Source organism: Indicator indicator, chromosome 5 (assembly GCF_027791375.1).
Source record: "Indicator indicator isolate 239-I01 chromosome 5, UM_Iind_1.1, whole genome shotgun sequence".
Taxonomy (NCBI): domain Eukaryota; kingdom Metazoa; phylum Chordata; class Aves; order Piciformes; family Indicatoridae; genus Indicator; species Indicator indicator.
Genome location: NC_072014.1, coordinates 24,918,188 through 24,941,574, shown reverse-complemented (window position 1 = coordinate 24,941,574; position 23,387 = coordinate 24,918,188). Strand labels below are relative to the sequence as shown.

The window sequence follows — 23,387 nt, the reverse complement described above, 5'->3', positions numbered from 1 at the left end:
TGAGTGTGATAAGATGCCATCACAAGCATGACAAAGAATGGGGAATGAAGTATCTTGAAGTCTTTGCCACAAGTGCTATTTTCGGTGTTGAAAGAACTTATCTGTGTGTGCATTAGGGGAGGTACAATGAGAACAGGCAGACAGAGGCTTGATAGGGGTTGTCTGGAATGAATTGTCAAATCTTTGTCCAGAAGAGTTTAACCTCATACTGCCAGCTCACAGTGCTTCCTTTTACAGTACTTTCAAACTCTCTTCCAACTTGTGCTATGAAGGGTTTCTCTATTGCCTGATGTTGGCTTGGACATTAACACTCCAGAACAATCTCTGCTACTATGACAAGTTCTTGTCTTTTAGAGCTGCTTAGGTCCTCCACTCCAAACTGTCCAGAACTTTGTGATGAAGGCAAAGAGAGAGCACTGTTCACCTAAGTCCAGTCAATCTGTAAAATGAGCATTCCTAGAAATCTTACTGTTATTCCTTGCATTACTGTAATGCTGTCAGAACTCCTCTGCTATGCAGAAACAATCCTGCATATCTTCTGTGTTTATTCTAGATTAATTTTTACATTTTAGCATCTTATCACTGCCCTTCGTGCAAGGCTCTTTAATGCTAAGAGCCAGAATCATATGGTAAAACCAGACAAGGATTTCACAAGGTATAAGTGGCTCTGATTACATTAATTCACTCTAAGGTAGAATTGTGAAAGGAATGAAAACCTGGCTAAGCATAATTTCAGTAGGGAACAAATATTCTCAAACAAGTGACCCAGAGACAACAGAGAGCACAACACACAGGCAGATACAGCAAGTAGGGCAATGTGGGAGAGCAGATCAGTTAATCCTAAAATATATTGAGATTGCTGAGTGGATCCACATCAAAATAAACCTTACTTCAGACTAGGGTAAATAACCAGAACAAAATGGGCAAAACAAGTACTTCTAAAGCAAATTCCGTCTGTCCATAGAATCACACAAAGGTTTTGGGTTGAAAGGCCCTTAAGATCACCTAGTTCCAACTTCCCTGCCACAGGCAGGGACACCTCCCACGGGTTGCTCAAGTTTGTTCAAGGCCACCCAACCTGGCTTTGGATATTTCCAGCACTGGAGCCTCCACCAATTCTGTGGGCTACCTGTTCCAGTGCCTCACCACCCTCACTGTGAAGAATTTCTTTGTAGCATCTAATCTAAATCCAGCTTCTTCCATTTTGAAGACATTACACTGTTATTAATTGTAACAGTACAGAAAGAAGGGGCAGATGGAGATGCTTAGTCTGCAAATCAGCTATTTTTTAAGAAAAACAAAGACAAAAATCAAACAAAATCCAAACTAAAACAAACAAAAAAAACCCAAACAAAACACCCTTCCCTGTCCCAACAACTTTCTTATTTAAACATGGCCTTATTCAGCGCACAACATGGTCAGGAGGAGCCTTCCACATAGCTCCAAATACACTGAATTCCTGCTTGAAAGGGTTTAACATCCTTCAGTATGATGCTAAATACATCCACATAACAAACACTGACTTCTGCAAAGTGATGTGCAACTTTTAAGACAGCATCTTCACTTCCCCAAACAGAGCATTCTATTTTGCATAGTACTACTCAAAACATTTACGTGAAACCAGGGGTCTTTATAGCCAAGCCCATACAACAGCCTACCCCACTGGTGTGGAAGCCCAAACCATTCATCTCAACTGAGACCTGAAAAGGAAAAGTCTGAGCAGTCCATGAGAAGACTCCACCTGTGCTGCAGCTCTCAGTCCCTCTATACCAGCTGGAACAAAAAGAGCAAAGAACATTCCCTGTAACTGAGGAAAATAATCAAGGGAGTTGTCAACAAGAGCTGACTTTTCACTACTATTCCAGTGTTCAGGCCATTTCTAAAACAACAGCATAGCCAAGGGAACATAATCAGTCCCAGCAATCTCATGGATCCAAAAAGCAAGCTCAGAGCAGCACAAACGGTTTTACCTGGTTCCTATACCTCCCCCTCTCTGCTGCACCTAGGAAAAGTGGTGTGAATCTTAAGCTCATGGTTCCTTTAACGTGAGAGAAATACATAGAGGTTTTGTTTTGCCATGTATGACATTTTGAATTTCCCAATAAGGGCAATTTCATAAAATAATTTTATCAATACCATGCTGCTAGCCCTTTTGATAGCCTACTCTAATCCTGCTGTTTATTTATGGGTAAATGTTCTCTTACAAAAACTTTACTAAAGAAGTTTATTCAAACCAGTAGAATACTGAGTTTGGAGAACTGAAGCAAATATGGTTTCCATTTTTAAATTCTTTTTTACCACATCTATGCCCTAGTGTAGAAGGAGACGTTACTGAGAACATTTTGTCCCTATTTTGTTCTCTTTTGTTGGATGACACACTGTTCTTTGAGAAACTCTTTGGAGTCACTCAGTTGCTTTTATGGCCACCATGTACCTAGAGGTTTGCTACCAAAGCACAATAGGCACCTACTACCAAAAGCTCAATCAATCATTCTTAGAGCATAATTAAGTATTACATAAAATGTTGCTATTATATTTCTGTTATTTTTTATTTGCACAGTTGATGGGTATTAATAATGTATTTTTGTGTATGTCGTATTTTCTAATTGTTATGGATTTGACTAATTTGTTTTTGGTTCAGCAGCATCTCCTTTACTACACATTCAACTCAGCCAGATGTGCCCTGTTTCAGGCATTAAATCATATTTTTCACTATGAGCAAAACAGGAAATCCACGTGAACTTAGGGCACTGCTTTGATGACACGCTGTTAAATGGTCATGTGGTTTTGACATAAATATCTAAGTAGTTCTCTTTGGTTTTTTTTTTCCCCTACTTGGAAGATAAAGAACACCTCCAAATAAATTAGAATTTAGTATTATGGAAGCCAAGTACTGTTTTGATTGTCTTTACAAAATGACTGAAATTGCATTTTGTCCATTAATGTAAATACTATTTTTGAGGTGTTAGCATCTAAGTACTAAACAACAAAACAAACAACAAAAAACCCACAACCAAAAAGTCCCAACCCCACAGATGCTTGCCTTAATGACAACAGTTCAATAGCCCCATAAATTAATTCTTCACAAGACCACGAAAGCTTTCTTCACAACTTCTCTACTTTTATTTCTTCACTTAAGTTTTGTGTGTTTGTGTTTTGGATAAGAATCAGCGGATAAAAGCATATATCATCATCATTACTGCTACAGTTACCAGTATCAGGATAGCACAAACTAGTATTTGGTACAAACAATCTTTTCTCCAGACTCAGTAGGTTACAATTCCAGATTTCACTGAGAAGTAATCAAAAGCAGCAAAACCAGATGCAGAATCAGATGCTTAGCATAAAGGACATATACAAATACAGTGAAGTGTGAACAAATTCCTTCTTAGTTTCTTGAACAGTATTAATTTTAACATATAAAAAGCAGTATTTTATGAATAGCTATTTGTACAGGCTCTGCACATTTAACTATTCCTTATAGTTAAAAAGCCTTATAGTTCAAAATCCTAACAAACAGCAAAGTGACACACAGGAAGATGATTCTGGAGATTATTTTTCAGCTACCCATATTGTTTTTCTTAAGAATAGTTATTTCCTGGTTTAGGCAAGGATGAGCTTTGGGGATAGGGAAGAAATGTTTTTAGAATCAGGAAATGTTTGCTTCCTCTTGCTTTGTCGAGATGTGAATAATCTTTATCCATTACTTAGAAGTTGACTGAAAGTTAAGGGGGAAAAGTCCTGTTGGCATCCTATAGCTATTTTTATGACATTTTGCATAGGTTTATCAATTAGCATACTCCTTTTGTCTACAAATTGATTAGCTTAATACCACAAACTACTGTACAATGGTCTTTCATTTAGCACAGCTGAGGAAAACTGGTTTAGTATCTCTATGTATTTTAAACTTTTTGGACATATTACAGCTGACACCAGAACTGCATTCCTAATGTGGCTTTGTAGCATGTAGTAAGCTAACAAATTTGCAGCGAGTACCTGAAGAGGTGTTTTCTCCCTCAATCTTAAATCCACACACAAAAAAAGGAATGACCTGTTTACTTAGTTTTACTCTATAAGGTTAAGAAATTTTGCAATGTGTTGCAGTTATTCATCAGTACTATGATGGCCCTGTCATTGGGAAGAAAAGAATAAATTTAAAAAAATAACTCATGAAGCCTCCCCCACAAACAGCTTTAGAAGTTGGAGGGGGAGGCTCTCATATTCTTCCCTGGCAGGCATTGAATTCAGCTGGTGCTACTTTGAGAGAAACACAGCAGTATAATCAAAATCATGAGAAATTAAAAAGCCTAAGTATAAAAATTTCACACTAGGGTTTGTTTTTCATTCATTCAAACGAAAACAAGAAAAAAGCGGGGGGGGGGGGGGAGCAAATTCTAAAGGATGAACACATACATAATTTCTGTTCTAGGCTCTGAGAAGTCCATTGTCATCTGTTGTCTCACTGACTCTGCTGAATTTAGGTATCAGGCAAAACCTTAATAAATACTTCAGAGTGAGACTTCTTTAAATCCCTGAATCTTGACCTGTCCTTGCTCAGCTGCAGTTTTGATTTTTACTACTAAATACATGGCATTCCATTTCCATTTATTATATTGCTAGCCTGTGAAAGATTGATGTTCAGCTTGATGGTAGGGAGCCCAAAGCAACAGCTCCAGACACTGAAAAAGGAGAGAGCAACAGCAGCCGAATTACAGAGCCAACCTCTCACCTGCAGAGGATCACCTTTCACACACATTTAAAAGACTCTCTCTCATCATCCTCATGATTCTTTATGAAAGCCAGGATGCTAACATGCTGGTCCTACATTTGTCGAATACGTATCTGTTTTAACTGTAAACACACAAGATGTCGCATGCTGTGAAGAAAAATGGAATTTCAAACAACAAACTGAGATAAACGATCCCTTTCAGCATTTCCTGCAGCCACTGCCCCTGCAGTAACCCAACCTAACTTCTGACAAGCTGAGGTGATTTAGTATAATCTCTGAACCATCTGCTAGGCTTTCTATCAGTTCAGTAGCCTTGTTACTTTACAGTTTATAGGTTAAGCAGGATAAATAACCTATCACAAACAAACGGATTTGCCTCTTCAACAAGTATTGCCTAAGTAACCATAGCTCGCTTTCACCTAAACTAAAGAAAGTAAAAATCATGATAATGCATTAACCAGTGTCCACTCTTTCAGAACAGGAAATTGTTTCTGTTTATCATCATCTTTACAATTTATTAAATCAACAGTTTACCAGAGCTAAGTAAATACTTCATACTTATTTTTGCCCCCAATTTTAGGAGATTTCTGTATTTACCTGTTTGAAACCTCCTATGTGAAGCATTTTAAAAGATGTGAACTATGTAGCATTATGTTTCTAAACATCTGTTTGCAGGGGCACAAGTGCTGGTTAACGTCAGAAGTGTTGTTTCCTGCCAGCCTTCTACTGAGTTTGATGACTGATGATGTTAGTGAAAAAAACAGTCTGTGTTTTTCTTATAAATTACATGGCATTGTTCTTTGAGAAAAGTATTTTACGAGTTAAAAACAGCACGTAGTGATGTGCATAAATTACATGGAATGGTGTAGGAACTGATTTGCTACTACTCTACTTCTACTACATTGTAATTTATATGAAGTACCCTTACAATGAAAGCATAGGAAGTTTTACCATAAGACACTGAACCGAGGATCATTCATATGAAAGTGATTTGTGCAGTTATGCCGATAGTCACAAGCAACAAATACCAGAATTAGCATAAATCAGCTAACAAATATTAAGGGATTCAGACAAGAAGTTACCAGTAAACATTACAACATCGTGGTGGGGGTGATCAAAAAAAAATCAAGATGTCTGCTTCTCAATTCCTGCCAGGCTGCACTTTCTAATCTGTACCATTCAGCATTCAGTTTAGCAGAGCAAACTGTGGAGAATCCTTGTTTTACAGAAAGTAATAGTTATAGTTGAAAAGCTATTCACAACTCTTGGCTAACGCATTTTTTAATACTACAATCATTTTTTACTCAAGAAAACACAGGACAATCTTCATTTTCTGCAGGAATATGCTTGTGCATCTACTGGCAAGGCTATTCAGGTTAATGGGAAGGGTTTAGTCTTCTACAGCTACAAGGCAGAAGAACAAGCCATCTCATTTTAAGAAAGTAAATGTTTTCACCTTGTTCTCTTACCTGATGCTAGAGAATGGACACAAATTATGCCTAAGTTAAGAGTACAACACCAAAAAAAAAACCCAAAAAAATCTGCATTTTGCATACAACTGAAACAACTGAAGCAATATTACTTGAAAATAAATTACTTGTGGTCCCCAGAAATAAAATTAAAAAAAAAAGAGAGTATGGAGTTTCACATAGCTATGAAGGATACAGGGGGGTTTTGGAAAACTGTAATTCACATGCAAGCAAAATAATAAAGTTCCAAACAAGTTCAAATTCCAATTTTGGCAATCTGACAACTGCTACCGACTAGCAATTTCTTTTATCCTTTTTTTTTCATACTGAGAAATTATCACTAATCAAGACAATGACTTGGGAAGATGAGAAATTAAACCAGATGCATGCTAATGTGTGCTTTAAGACAAGATCATGGCAGGTCTTTGCAGACATGCATGTGTTGATTTACCACCACTAGCTGTTTTAATCTAAAGGTAAGGCTGTATTTCTATACCCAGCCACAAATCTTGGCAAATTTCAGCCTCGCCAATTTTGCAGAGCCTACATGAACAGCTTGAAAGAGTAAAAGTATGAAGACATAAGAGAGCAGGTTTTGTTATTCATAACTCCTTTCTCTTCTCTGTGCTAAACAGTACAGGTCAGCTTGGAATCATAAATTAGTCTTTCTACCTGAAAACAATTTATTTTTCAATTCCTTCTCTGCCCAAGGAAGCCACATTCAGTCATTGTCAACATATGATGCATTATCCTTTATTTTGGCTTTTCCTAAGCATATTTTTCTTGTACGAGGGAACTGAGGACAAGGCATGTGGAAAATAAAATTATTTATCAATACTTTCCTGTAGTTTTTTCCACTCATTTTAGTCAGAAACAGTGTAAATCATATGGTGGTGTTCTTTCTGGCTACAGCCCTATTCAGCGTGAGATTACCTCCTATCTGGATAGACAGACAGACCCCTATTAATGCTACATGCCTATATACTTTTGGAGGATTACTCTTCAATTTATTCCTGCCTATTAATTTCACTTCTATTGAAGGTTCCTAACCAAGTCTTATATTCTCAGTTTAAATAAATTACACCCCATGGAATATGTTGACAAAGTCTTGAAAACCATGAGATTGGAAATTGACAAACACAAGGGCACTTTAAGTCACATTCTGTTTTCTAAGCCCTGACCCATCTGTCAACAGTAAACTACAAAACAAACTGTCTCACAAATTGCATAAGCTACATAGAAACATATCTTTTTAAACCCCATATGCATATATGCACACACACATACAATGCTTTTTCTTGCATTTATTTTGTATGGAGCATGCTTGGTCACTGGAAAAATGCCTGTCACTGATTCATTTTTTTTTAAATGTCAGCGTACTTTCTATGTTTTCCTTCAGCTTCTGTAATACTAAGACAACATAAAGCCAACAAAGGTGAATCCAAGACCTGGCCTGCTGGGTTCAAATACCTTCCTCACAAGGATACCTATTTGTTCTAACCTGCACCTTGCACTAATGTAACACTCCATCTTGGAAAGTGTCGACTGAAAAAACAACATCAAGTAACTTCCAGTCTCTCTACACTGCATTTTTCAGAGACTCTCCTATGCAAAACTCACAGTAACATTCTGCTTTCAACAGCTATTCTATGCTAGAATTAATGTTCCATAATGAAGAAACTGTACAATCAATATTAGAGTCTGATCTCCTTTAATTTCTGGTAGCCTAATATCAATCATACTAAAACAGCAGTAAATGAACCAGTTATTCAAACTCACTGCTAAGCCTTCCAAAGACCTTGCCCCCTTAATAGAGGCCTGTAGTTTTGATCCCTATTTGAATTTGCTTCTCTCCACTCAAGTCCCAGCTGTGCTGAAAAGCAAGTATCCATTTCAATGGGGAAAAACAGTTGTACTGATGTTGGTCTCTCCAGGGGTCAAAATACTTCAGAAGGGCACTTCAGCGGCTGTATGTTATTGAGCAGAAATATCAGCTCACGTATTATTGGTTATATCTGCACGGCTCTGTTGAAAAGATGTCTGCAGTACTATGAAGTGCTGAGATAGGGATGAAGAAGTGTTATGCATTATGAAGATACTACCCATCCATTGCCATATTCTAGATACATGAGCAATCTCAAACTGTAACAAAATCTAAACTGCAACCTTTGTGGCTGATGCATCAGGTTCATATTCAGTGACACTTTCTCAGGTTCACACTGCTTAAGACAGAGTCTTTTGAATATTGATTGAAGCAAGTAAAAGCAAAGTTTGATTTCTGCAGTTTTCCAAAGGGAATGTAACAGATGCTCATATGAAAATTTGCTTTTGGTGGCTTAAATATACCATTTTCTTTTAAAATGCCATTAACCTGTTCTGATGCCATCACTCTAGCAGCTAGCCAAGTCCAACTGAAGTCTTCTGGAACCGCCACAAATTCAGCCTGCTCTGAGCCCAGAGCTGCAGAGAGACCTGTGGTCACCACCTCACTGAGTACTACCAAATTGTCAAATAGAACATTCCCAAGCTGGCTGAAACTAACGTGATGCCCCAGACCCTCATTTACAGTGGTATAACCACTATGTCAAGTGCCACCACAGAAGGATGAATTCAGTCTCCCAGCCTGCACTTTGGCTGGTATGCCCAAGGAAGCACTTGGATAATTTGGCTTCCCAGTGAAGAACACAGACAATACAAGTTAATACTGGCCTAGCACGGAAAGCCAAATCCATGAGCATCTGTGCAAAAGGTTAACTGGGCTCAAAGAAAATTGGGATCCTCCAGTTGGCTGAATCAACTGCAAGCCTGGATGGCATCTACACTAAGCAGAGTAAGACACAACAAAGTTTCTTAAAAGGAGCAGCTGTGGCAGATTCACAAACCCAGAGCTGCAGCAGCCACAGAAGATAGCAGCCACAAATTCTCATACAGAACCAACCACTGCATGACAGCAAAGCTGACCGGCAAGTCCAAAGTCAGTGAAGTTAGTTCTGCATCATAACCTTGCTTGAACAGATTCAACAACATATGCCATCAAGGCAGTTTGTATGACACGGTCACAGTGTTTCTGGGCTTTACAGACCTCTTCTCTTATCAACAGCCTAGGATGACTATTTCTTTGCCTGAAAGAGGGCAGCAGAACAAACTTTTCTTATAGAAGTGATGAAGTACTATATGAAAGAAGTGATAACCTTCTGCTTAAGGATGAATCTTAATACCTATGCTTCAGATTCTAAAAGAGTTTGCTTACTAATTTTTCTATCAATTTTTCTAAGCAAGATGTTTAAACCAATTAAAATTGACATCTTCAAATATTTTTAATTAAAACTCAGAATCAGGAAAATGTAATGAATACAGCTATTGTATGGAAAAGGACTGTGAAGCCAAAGAATGGCTATACCAAATGCCAGCCAGCCACTCATTAGTAAAGAGTTAAAGACTATGTAGGTCACTCCACAGTCTTTCCTCCACACCCTCAGCTCACTGCATATCGGAAACACTGTGTGGGAAGGCCAGAGAACTAAACTCACAGACCAAGTATGACTCAGACTGCAGCAATTTAATGATACTTTTTTTTTCTCTTAAATTATCCTTGGGATTAAAAGAACCCACACCCTCAACATGAAACCAAATCATGGTGAAAGGAGAAAAAAAAAAACCAAAACCCAAACCACAAATTCACAGATCTTGGAATCAACAACAGGTATCTAGGAGCAAATTACTAATGGTAAAGGACTGAGACCTTTCCTATAGCATACTATATGGACAGAATAGCAGAAGGTGAAGATTTGAGCCTCAGTCAGATGTTCTTCTGAAAGCCCTAGTGGAGATGATCTCAGCAACAAGAATGTCAGAGAAGTGCCTGCCAAAAAAATAAAGGAAAGCTGTCATAGCCAAATGCTGACCTCTGCCACTACATGAAAGCAACTTGAGAGAAACACCCTCACATTTCCTGCACTGTTGCAGAAGCTGAACTCAGGAGCTGTCAAGTATCTTTGGCACAAGCATGAGCAGAAGACAACTATAAGATCCCAGAGAAGACAGAACATCAGTGACCCAGGTTCAAAGAACATTTAAAATTTCTGTAATTTCTGTCACACCGAACAAAGATGAAGTTTGTAAAGGACTAATGAGCAGAAGAAAAAAACATTGTGATCAGAAATACTCCTTCCTGACTACAATATAAAATTATGAAAATTTACTCTTTCCTCTGCACTTCAAGCTGCCTTTATCCCCTTCACTTAAGGAAAGGAACAAAAGAAGGCATGCTAACTACCACAAAAAGAAGAGCAAATCTAGAATGTCCTAACAGCACTAAAATGTCTTCTATCACAGGAACTGGTAAACTTTCATCCAATGAAACAGAAACTAATCTCCTCATTTCATGGCAAAAAAAATGAGCTTGTTTTTTTTTTTGTGGTGATATAAACAGTGATGAATCTGTTTTTCAAAAGGGTTTTAACTAGTATATTCAGAAGTACATGGCAAGCCAATTACAAAGAATTGAGCATCTGGCTTTACAGCTATATATTTGGATGTATTCTGTTCTGTTTCTAATTAAATTATCTATTTTTTTTTTTATCCCATGAAATAAAGAAACTAACAATGTTCCCAAAACCTATATCCATCATATCATATAAACATCACTAGCATGCTTGGTCAGTAACCAGTTACCTTTGAAAGTAAAGTTTAGCCGCTGCTGACCTGTCAGCTACAATCATGAAAAGAGTCCAAATCCCTAAAATCTTCTGATTAAATACGGGGTTTGGATGCAAGTGACTTCAGATGGAGGGCTCTAACTTAAGAATATAGACAGTGCTACTTGATCAGTGAATTTTAAGTATCAATTAAAATGGCAGCAACTTTGACAGAAAAGACCAAACAGTCACCACACATTAAGCAGAAGTCCCATTGTTCCACACTGACTTAAACCGATGTAGGGCCATTCCTTCAAAAAGTGCAATTTACTGGTTAAACAGAAACTTAAGAAAAAAAATCTTTCCTGCTTTTCAAAAAGCAATTAGAATGAAAAGCTTTTCATACCCTATTTATCCCAAGACAACTTAACAGTGAGTCTGTGCTCCTTAGACTACCACCTCAATCTCAGTTCAAGTTTTAGATGGGAAATCCTGTGTTGGATTTGCAATAGTCAGGGCTGTCCCCTCTTCCTGGGAGAGACAATCTTTTCAAAGTATTTAATCTCATTTGCCAAACTGCAAAATTCAGAGTGAGTGTTCTAGACCTCAAAAGAATTGTCAACTATTTTATTGAATAAGCAATTAATAAAATGGGTGGGGAAAAGTTCAGAATTTCCCATGGAACAAAGGAACATGCAATTCACTTGGGAAGCACAGAAGACTGGAACAGATTATTGTATATTTTTATAATGTCATAGATCTGAATATTTGGAAGATGTTAAAAAATAATTGATCCTAACTTGTATAATACAAAGGACATTCCTGCTGAGGACCTTGGTATGATGATGGACTTTTTTTCAGCAGCAGTTCTGGCTAATGGTCTTTCACTCCTAGTACTGTACCTCTGTATGGCAACATGCAAGTTCTGCTGGCTGTCATTGAGAAAAAGGAATGTGAAGCAATACTTTCCCTCTCAGTATTTGAGATCTTCAAAATAAAGCAAATAGACTTTTGGCAACAAATAAAAAAGGCTTAACAAAAAAGTTAAGACAAAGCCTGTCACAATAAAAATTAGTAGCTTCAAGTGTGGGAAATGTAGAGGGTTGAATACAGGATCTCTGGAGGAAAATTTTTTAAAAAGGCAGATGATTTACAAACACTCCTTTTCAGATCACAGTACTACAAAGAGCAATGTGGGAAAGGAAATGCACACTGTTAGTCAGCTCCACTGGATACCCTGCCATGCTGATATCCTCAGGCCTTGAAGGGAAAGAGTCTCTTATTCTCTCTGCCAAATGGCTTCTCCAGAACTCAGCCAAGACATTTCAGTCTAACACAGGGAGATTTCTGCCTTAAGGTACTGCACAGCTACCAGCTGAACAGAAGTAAAAACCAAAAACACCGAAAGAAAGAAGCAGAGACCTTGCAGTTGATCTGTCACTGCAATTATATAGCTGAAAAGTTCAGTCTGCACTATTGAACAAGTCCTAAGTCCCTGCTATGGAGCAGTAAGTGGTTTTAAACCTCATTACTAGCAATAGGAGCATTGCAGGCTCCTGTGGGTGCTCCAGGCTTTACTAGGATCAGGCCTTTGCAAGCACACTGCAAACAAACAGGAGTCAAGCTTACCACCATCTCAGGGATAGTATAAGTAAACATTTCTAGTTTACACTATTATTTTTTTCCTTTGAACACACCAGTTCCTTGGTGATTTTTTGTGCATGCTAAATAAAACTATGTACTGAACTTTTACAGCTCAGTTAATGCTGTCAGTCTCCAGACTCCACAAGCTCTTCATTTACCGTTCTGCAGAATCCTTGAAAACAGCAATAAGTAGCTTGGCTCTCTTTCCGATATTTAGATCATCTAATTTCTGACATTTAGGGTATGCAAATAAAAGATTTGAGAATTCTCCAGTATCTGTATTACTCTGTATGAAGCAGGGATTTTTTCATCTTGGTTCCAGATCTTCTAGTAACATGTTTTTTTCACCACTGCATTCACTCAGACATAGAAAAAGTTCTTATTAATGAATTAGAATAATTGTTGATATTTTGATAGCCTTGTAAAAGCTTGTTAGTGGCTATATCTAAGACAAATGCAGCATTAGGATTGATAGTGTGTAAAGGCCTAAGTCCACAGCATTCTCTTAAGCAAAAACACTGACAGCGTGTCTTTAAAGAGATGTAAAATTACACAACTGCAGCAAACAGAAAAAGTAAACATTTAAAAATAACACACTTTTGGAGCTAACATATTTCAATTAAGATAGCCATAATTAACAATTAAATGTAATGAGTAATATCCAAAAAACAAGTGAAGTTATACACAACTTCATTTATCTCAGTGGGTTTCTCTTTTGACAGCAAAGAAACAGATTACAAGTTTTTCCTATTCTGGGAAAATAAGAGATTAAGGCAAGTAAGATAAGACATTGAAATGGAAAGGGCAGAATAGGAGTACAAATCAGAACATACTTCTTCCAGAGAAATTGATTCTGTTAATGATTAACTCAACTTACACAGGTTATTCAAGCGAAATAGTTGTACTAGTAACAGTGCCAAAACAGACCCCAAGTCAAAGTCTCTCTTCTTGTGTTTTCACCGGTGGTTTTGCTCTATGTCCATGTAGCATAGCATTGTCAACATTCAAATTAACTTTATTTCCCCCCCCCGCCAGGTACTGCACATCTGTCTGCAAAGATCACATATTTAAAGGATGAAATGTTAATTCTTCCTCTTCTATGGAGTTGGTCTAGGGCTTGAGTAAGACACTGCTCAAACTGAACCAGAGCAGCTAACCTTTTTTTTTTTTTTTATGTTAAAACAAGGTAGAATTTTAGAAGTTGTGGGGAAACAACTGAATTTTAACATTTTGCAGTTTGTTTTTGTTTTTTTAAAGGATAAACTCTGATTTATCTCCCCCAGTTCCTCAACTGCAAGTGTCATTAGAGGCAGCAATCTGAATTAACTCATTTACCTGTATGTGCTACTGCTTTTACTGCTTCGGGTACAATACACGTATTTATTATCCAGGTTGCATACAATTTGAGAGTGTTAGTTTCTCAACCCTAAATGCAGCTTAGCAACAATGTGGGGAAAAAAGGTTGAAAGGATGTGTCAATATCAGATGGCTCATTTTTTCATTTCAAGGAATTAACATTACAGAAATCAGAGTTACGCGGAACTAATCTTTAGCAAAGTCAAGACTTCACAAGATTGCCATAAGTTAGACATTAAAGAACTTGCTTGCAAATACTGATCCTGCTTTCTACACTGGATGATATCCTGAGAAAAAGGGCAAGCTTACTACGTAAGCATGTTAGTGCACAAATCAACTTGGGCTCTAAGCTGATTCAATTCTAAACTGGTTTCTTACGGAGCTGCCTGCCTAAGCAGTCTCTAAGGGATAGTTTCTGACATCATGGAATGCACTAAAAAGCCCAATCAGTACTACTTCACATTTTCAGTAGTCCACTGAAATGGAACAATCCCCCCCTTCAAAATGTTCATGAATTACTGTCTATTCCGAAATCCTGCTATCACCTCCTATCTGTGCCGGGCCCCTGCCATCGGGAAGCTCGGGACTGGGACCATGATCAAAGGCATTCCACCAGCTGCCACGGGACCTTTCTTTCCCGCGGCTCTGCAATAGGGAACAAGGGCTGCACCTCCCCTACAACAAATACCTGCGGACTTGCAAACAGTCACAGGTTTTACAGGCCCCATGCTACCAAATTAGCTTTTTGTTTTCTAGTGAGCAATCTTTGATAGTGGTAACTTTTACCAATTTGTTTTCCTAGTGCTTCTTTTACAAGCAGCTGTGGCTGAAACATTCCTTCCACTCTCCTCTCCTCCCTCGCCCCCACTTCCTAAAGGAAATTCCATGGGATCACCTCTTCTCCGGCCCCATGCTGCAACAAAACTCTCATCTCCTGAGGGAGATGGAGCTTGTGCAATCGTTTGTTCCCTGCATCTGTGACCACAACGCAGACAGAATTCCTCGGTGCATTAGGACTGCTTGTTTTTTTAAGAGGGTGTGCTGTGGGGAAACTGCTGATTACTGTTAAGCTTAAGCGAAATACTGAGCTTGAATTTCAAACATTTGCTTAATCACAAAATGGAATGAAACAATTAAATCTACATTTTGCTTTTAAATTCAAGCATCTCAAGAGAGTGTATCCATCCAGAGGACAGGACTCTAGAAGGCAACTTTTTAATTTTTTCTTAATTACAATTTTCCCCAAAACACACACAGATCTCTAACAATGTTCTACAAGAAGGCATTATTGATGAAGAAAAACAACAACAATGCTGGAACTCCTTAGATAGGATTTCAGTGTGGACTTCATTTGATCATGAACGTAAAGCTGTTGGAGTTGTATTTCTAATTAAACAGCAAATACTAAGGCAGTCTTCCTTTACATTTCACTACAGCAAAGGTTTGAGCTCCAGTTCACCACTTCTCAGATCTGAGTCTGTTTGAAGGAGAGAGGAAATGGCAGCACTGGGAAAGGGCACAATTACATGGCAAGCAAAGAATATGAAAACATTAATATGCTAATGGCTGCCACATGACTTAATGAAAATGTGTTCTATTAAAAAACCAAACAATTCCATGCTGTGGAAACAAAGCTGTGTAGCCTGTCTTTATCAAATGCTTCAAAATTACTGTTAGCCTGCCATTTGTTTTACCTATGCCTCTGTTCATGACGCTGAGTATTTAGGAAGTAATTCTTAAAATACTCTCTCAACAAGATACATGATTTCCCAATGCACATAAACAAAAACAGCCACTCCAAGGTTATATTCCTGTGTTCCAATCATCCTGGAGCAGAACAACAGTCTGTTGTGGCAATTACACCACTAATTTTGTTACACCTTAAACCAGCTGCTTTCTTAATTGTAACAACACTAAAAACCTGCATTATTACCATACAGTGATAATTTAAGGGGGAAGATCTGAGTGAAATTGTCCAGACCATAAGCAGATTCCAAAAATATCATATGGACTGCAAACAGCTTGGTATATGAAGCATGGTACAAGCAAACAGCCTGGACAGCACACCAAAGAATGGACTGGTGTGATGATTTATGCAGAACTGAATGGGAGAGACCTGAGTTAAGCCTCAAAGCTTCAATCTCACCCTGGGACTGGGGCATGTCAGGAAGATGAAGAGTCTGCTGCATCATCCTCATTTAATAATGTAAATGGCACAAAAGGAGGTCTCTGAAGAAATTCAGTATTACAGAGATGCCATGCTGCAGGCTAGCACATAAATCATAATAAGGAAGACAGTGGAAAACACCAGGCTTTGGAACAGTGTGGCTTGGGCAGAAAGGTCACTTGCAGCAAAGCACAACACTTAGTAAGAGTCTGGAAAGCACCTAGAAAATGTGTCAATGCAAGTTACAAACTCATGACTGAATCTCCTAAGACCCAATTGCATTAAGCCCTAATCACTTAAGCAGTCTCAATAATTTCAGTGAATAACTGGAATGGATTTAATCTTGCATCCTCTGATCCAGATGTTAAATAAGCTACAAGAAATGACTGTCTAACAGTCACTTAATAAGAAAAACGTATTCACAAATCCAACACAAAAACTGAAGGAGGCTCATCAAGCCAGGGAAAGGGAGCACAGTTAGACATGGTTAAGACTAGCATTGTTCCAGCGACCTTGGAAAGCCAGCTCTTCATAGCAGAGGTTTGCACAGTACAGGAGAGTTATGCAGCTTCCTACAGACTTCCCCAAACCATGCTCATGAGCTCTTTATTCTAATTTCTTTCCTCTTGCCTTGTCCTTCTGTTTAGCTGATCACTCCTCCTGTCCAGCCTCCCACAGAAAAGACAGTATCTGTGAGCCATTGCATCGGTTGCTTTGCCTACCCTTACACACCTGATGGAAAGCTCTTATGGCCGAGACTGACTCACATGGTGTACTCCCAACACTCTGGGCTCTCCTTCTGGGTTAGATGTTAGGATAGATATCCCCATGACAAACATAATACATACCTTATTCTTCCCCACACTTCTGCCTTTGGCACAACTGACATGAAGAAATTTGTTTTCCCAATGCAGAACTGAAGTAGCAGGCTCAAGTTTGAATGAACTGTTCAGAAATGTGGCAGGTTCATTTCTCACACAAACACCAGTACTACTGCCTGAAAATAGCTGTACTCCTGGGGAAGCCTTCACAACAAAATTCCAATATACTCTTTTCATCTTGGAAAAGAGGAGAAAATTCAGCTAACAGAAAACTAAAAAGAACCAATCAAATGAAGGCAGAAAGCATATTTATAGAGATGTATATTGGCAAATGCAGTCTTGCCAGGAAAGGACTTTTCCACAAAACTGGTGAACATTTGCTAGCTGTGTTTGTAAATATGGCACAGTTGTGTTGCAACAAGAAAGCAAGCCCAACACTTCTGTAATTTGGTAAGAGGTTCCTCTAGTGATTCACCAAAAATAATTAATCAAAATAAAAACACAGCCCAAATAAGCACAACTAACAGTCATGTGTAAGAAATAAAGCAAACATATTGACTAAAGCACCTAAAAGCCACTGTTTAACCACACCTCCTCATAAGAACTCCGTAGATTCTTCTCCCTTGTGTTCTGAGGAATATCTATTCAAAGCAGTATTTTTCTACAACAGCCATTGCTGAAGGTAACTTTTCAGTACTGTGTATATGATAAAAGACCATAATAATCAGAGGGAAAAATCTATGCAGATGGGATGTTTCAGGAATTTGTAGCGACAATGACAGCTTTTCAACCTTTATTTCCTCAACCCAGAGGTTTTTTTTTTTTTGACAACACATAAAGCAAAACCCAGTGACTTTTCTCTGTACCTCCACTGAAATCTGCTTACTGTCAAGCTAGCAAGATCAATTCTACAACACACAGAGCAGCCTCTTAATTCACTCTTCGCATCAAGCACTCCAGGGGACACCCTCTTAGGACAGCAAGGGAAAAGGAGTCATCTATTGACAGCTGAAAATTACTCTAAAACCTCTCAGTAAAATCTTAGGCATTTGTAAAGAACTAATTAAAGCATTTCAGAGATCTGAAGTAAAGAGCAGTTTCTTCATCCAAGATTTTATTCTCCATTTATTTTGCATTGTCTCAGTTGAAACAATGAATATGACAGTTCATTTTCAAAAGTATCTCACCCTCCACATCCTAGAAGTTTAGGCAGATGAAACTTTCCACAGTCTATAAAAAGTGGATGAGAGAATGCTGTAATTTCCATCTTCCTTCAGCATCAAGTGAATTGATAAGGGGCTATGTTGGCAGAGAAGCCTAAGGCTCTTAATAGATTACTCAGATTTTACGAAGATCTTCCAAGTCTAACGTTTCTGGACTTGGTTCTTGAGCAGAGATGGAGAATTTTGAGACATGGCTTCCTTTCCTCTCAAGTAAGACATTTAGGAGAGAAATATCTCTCAGGAAGAAACAGCATGACCTTTCAAGTCTGCAAATTCATGACAGAATGTATTTAATAGCTTTGTGGCTGTAGTTCTTGCCTTTTCTTCATTTGCAAAATTCACACTGTTTCAAATACCATTACATATTGAACAGCAGCAGCATAAAAAATGGAATCTTTGGTTATCAAAAAGGAAAAGAACTGGTTACAGCAAAGTACAGAGCTTATTGTTTTCCAGGACATTCAAGCACCAACATCATCTAAGACTGTGCAAACCAAAATGTCTTCAGAAAGAGATTAAGGACCTATAGTAACCACTGCACAAATAGTTGTTACTGGGTGGCTCCAGTGCAAAATAACCTCACAACTCTGTCCTAACATAACATGAGTGCACAGGCCAATGTTTCTGCACCAGTTCAAAAGACAAAAATGGGAAGGAAAAATCCACTTCTGTAAAACATGCATTTGCAACTAAAATTCAAGTGATGAGATCACTGTCACATGGGAAGCTCAAAAAAAATGTTTAATTTATCAATTATGTTTTCACAGATTGATAATATTTTCTCTTTTCTGTAAAGCACATGGATTTCATCTGCTGTTGGAAAAATAACCAAGTGGGTATTTTTTTCCTTTGAAGACCTGAGAGTAAGCTGGTTTTATTAGAATATTAAGATGACTGATAAGTGACTACTACCCAGAAAGTCCAAGCCTTGTTTAAAAAAAAAAAAAGGAGAGAAAAAAAAATCTCTATAAATTAGTTATGAGATTTTCTGCAATATTCAAAAAACAAAGGCACCTCCTGTAAGCTAAGTTCCAAGGCATACAGGTTTTCCCAGCTATTTCATGAACTTGAGTATGTATTTTTGTATATTCCTAGTTACTTCTCTGCTAAATTGAAGATAAAATTATTTAGAGTCTCAGACAGTAGTGGTGTATACAAATCCCAATGTTTCCCTACTCATTCAAGAGAGATTTGTCTGTTTGCTTACGGGTAGAATATAGAAAAATTTAGCTGAGTATTTTTGATTTCAAAATAATCCAGGAAGTGCACTATGAATTCCAGAAGTACTAAGGATTTTTAAAAATTCAGTCAAATATTTAAGAAAGGCTATATACATTTATACATGTAAACAATATAATTGCACAGTCTCTTGACATCTGACTCCCATTTGAAAGTAACTGAAATGCATGCACTGCTGTTAAAATTGAAAAACTCACACAAGCAAAAAAACTGTTACTGTCTGCAAAAAAAATGTACTGCCTGAAAACCTTCTGCTAAGTCAAGTCTACTTGGAATTCTTGAGAGGATTCTTAGTGGATCAACTATTTCTCATCATAAATGCAATTGCACAATAATGTACAGAAAACATAAATTAGTCTGAAACTAGGATAAGCATTCAAATGCACACTGTAGTTTACAGTGATGCAGAACAATTACTTGAGGAGTTTGTATCAACAGATTAACTTAGTAAGGAAGAGAGGAGACCCTTCATTGTAGATTCTTAATAGCAAGTTTCACATTCTGGTGATAATTTTCATTTATCTGTGATTTCAGCAGCATCAAGCAGCAGTATGGATGATCATAGTTTTTACAAAAGCAATAAGCTGCTTCTGTGCACCACAATATTTCAACTTTCTTTGCTGCTCCAAAGTGCCAAAGATCACTTTCCTCCTGACTCTCAGGGAAGCTGAAACTTGCCATTGTACTACAGTATGAGGACTTTTATTTACAAATCTGTTTTTCTTCACTTATAATCCAAACATTCATTTCATATACCTACTACAAGCTTTTAAGGTATGTTATTGTAATTTATATTTAAGCATAGTACTTACGGTTGGCATAACTTTACCAGGTCCTGATCAGTGGTGTTTGGAGGCAGTGCTCTAATGTAAAGATTTGTTTTACTTAATTGATCCCATCCTGAGTTGCTGCTGCTACTACTGTTGTTATTACTGCTGGTGGTGCTGGGACTAGGAGGAGCCATTGGGTGGGCTGGTACAATGGACTGCTGCAAAGGAGAAAGCACATAAGAGTAAACTATAGATAGCAATTGCAGCATGCACATTAGCTCAGTCTGCCGTAGCCTGTTTATCATTTGGAGCCCTGTGTTACATCTGTATGTAATTACTCACGTATTTTAAATACATCTGCTTTCACACCATCTTTCAGACAGGATTCATGGGCACATTCTAATACACCAAACCACCATCTGAAGCATCCTCAGTGCATGACACATGCTCAAATTATACGTAACCTCTACTGAATATCATTCATGGGATTTTATCACACTTTGTTGTGGCATCTGATGTGAAAATTAAGAAAGATATATTGTTCCTCCAGGTTCCAGCAGGTATAAACTAAGTTTACGTTACTGTCACTGTTTTGTGCCATAAAGGAATTATTGTGGCAGACACAAAGACTATGCTATTCCCTTGATTTATCCAAAAATACAAAATTAATTAGAAGCTTTTTTTTATTTCCTTCTGACTTGTAGTAATCCATACAATATTGCTGCTGTCTTTATAAAGATGGAGAGGGAGTACAGACAGCTTAAGGACCAGAGTTTAAATTAACTGTACACTTTGGCAGAACTTTCATATCACCATTGATCTCAGTATTTGTGGATCATTTCAAGCGTGTCAAGAAATATATTCTGTATAATGCAAAAAAATGAAGTTTCAAAATAAGGTAAGTCCATGAGCACTTGCTACCCAGTTTTCAAGATACGGCTATTGTTCTTCAAATAGACCCAAATGGAACATAAAAATCTCCTAGAGAATCTGCAATACTACAGTCTCAATCATTTACATGAACAACAGTATAGCAGGACACAGTACCAAAGTATCATGAACACATCTGTGGTGTTGTGAGAGGAAAACTTCAACAAACAGATTAAAGAACTAAAGCTGTCAGTAAAAGCCTTATGACTACAGGGTTTTCACTGACTAAAAAACCTGGCTGCACGCTGCCCCTGTGGAGGCCTGAGATTTCACAGGTCAAGAAGCCCGTAGTAAAGAACTGTCCCATGAACTGCAGAGGAAAGGCATAGTAGGGAGCGTTAGGAAAAATACAGTGGAATATGAAGTGAGACGTCAGCGTAGACTCACTTGTTCCCACCCTGATGCCATCCTCTTCTTTGGACTAGTACAGAAAGTTGTGTAGCCACAGCCTGAACCAAACCAACATTTTTTTATCTAGTTTACCACATGTGGGTTTGTGCTACACAACAGCTTTGGCTGTCACAAGGCAGGAGACAGGAATATGTAAGCAGAGAGGGTATTGCAGTTTACTTCATTTTAAAGCATCCATGAAACTATGGGCTTAATATACAAGAAAAGTGAAACTATTTTGGAGATAACATCAGGAAATTGGAATGAAATTGTGAGTGGGATAAAAGTACAAAGGCATGCCTTGTATCAAGATATTTTATGATAATTACATGTTTCTTTTTTGCATTTCCCTAAGAAGGTTTTGAAATGTTTCAGTTTGGCATATTGCAAAGCTTATTATGCAGCAATAATAGCCTGGAACAACAAACTGCAACGCTCACTAGAAAATAAAAAATTGTTATGTAGAAACATTGTTGTTGCCTAATTTAATTGAACTGAAAATTGCCAAAACAAATTAAATATATTCCTGACCCTTTAACATTTAAAAACTAAAGATCAGTATTTCATTGCCATAGGGTTGGAGGAGGTTTGGCTTATTTTTAAGTAAAGACTTTCAGAAACATCACATTTCTTCCAAAAGTTTTACACTTGGAGTTCAAGTGCTCATTTAGAATTTCTTCCAGACATGATTTAAAAATGGGAAAAAGATTAAACCCTCCCTCCAAGTCTGTAATGGAAACATTGACAGATTTTAACTATAACAGCGCAAGATAGGCTTTCAGACCATTCAGCTTCCAGTAATGCCAGGCAATTATTTTTAGGGTTACAAGCAATGCAGAAAGATGGAGCAACTGGTTTCAAAACATTTTCATAACAAACTGAACAAACTTATTCTGGCACAGTGCTATTCTCTTCAAAAAAACCTTCTGTGGAGTTCTGACACAGTGATCAAATGCACAACTGCTCTGTTCAAGGTTTAGAAACACGCACTTCCCCCATGCGTGCACATACTGCTGCCATAGAAGTCAAACACGCGTACCAGTCTTCACCTTAACTGGTCATTACTGTTGCAGACCAAGAGCCTCTATTCTGGTTTCAGTATCTTTGGACATTTACCTTTTTCAGTGTTTTTCCCTTAAAAATCTTTGTTTTTCTATGTTACGAAGAACTGGAGTTTTGTAAAACGTTGTCAGCAGCTGGCCAAACGCAGGAGAGGAAAACGCGCGTGTGTGTGTATGTGGGGTGTGTGTGTAAAAAGCAGCAATCCTAACTGTCCTCCTGTACAACATAAACACTCCATCCTGAGACATTTAAACATGAAGATGCTCTAGTGCTAGCAGTCACATCCAAATATGATGGGAATGTAAATGTGATTACACTTGTCTTCTAAAGTTTACAGACAGAAGGTTTTTCATTGCTTCCACCAAAACTCATACCTTTACCAGCCTTAAAGGCTTTACAAAACACAGATGCTAGGCGTACTACAGCTCTCAAACCCTGCAACCCAATGACACATAGACAACCACTGAAGGGCCAGTGACATCTTCAAGCCATACAACTTAAAACACATTTTTTACATTAAAACTTAATTTTAAAATCTGAATCACTCTTTCTGTTCTGTTCCTCATTGACAACTACTTGTAAAAACTAAATTAGAGAGGTCCTTCTTTTGTTCAAAGAGGCTTTTCTTTCACAGCTGCAGTTGTCGCAGAAGGCTCAGCAGCAGCGCAGAGCCTCCCTGCTGTAGCTGTGCTGGCGGAGCCTCCTACGCTAACACTGCACGCCAACAGAAGAGTTTTTCTGCTAGCACAGTTGCATCACCTCCCCAAACGACATCAGCTAAGCTGATAAAAGTTCCCTTCTGCCGGCACAGCTGCATCCACACCTGGAGTTTTGCCAACATATTGATGTCAGCGAGGATGTATGACTTTTTTCCACACCCCTGGCTAATACAGTGCTTGCTGGCAAGACGTTCTGCAGTGGAAATCTGGCCAAGGTTTGGGGTTGTTTGT

At 38.1% G+C, this 23,387-nt stretch overlaps 1 protein-coding gene across 1 annotated transcript in view; it reads right to left on the bottom strand.

The window, feature by feature from the left end:
* Window positions 1–23,387, bottom strand: part of RBMS1 (RNA binding motif single stranded interacting protein 1) — a 142,149-nt gene that overhangs the window by 44,387 nt on the left and 74,375 nt on the right. The window contains exon 2 of the mRNA XM_054381449.1: window positions 20,098–20,273. Coding sequence (XP_054237424.1) covers window positions 20,098–20,273 — 176 coding nt within the window. The remainder of the gene's footprint in view (window positions 1–20,097; window positions 20,274–23,387) is intronic.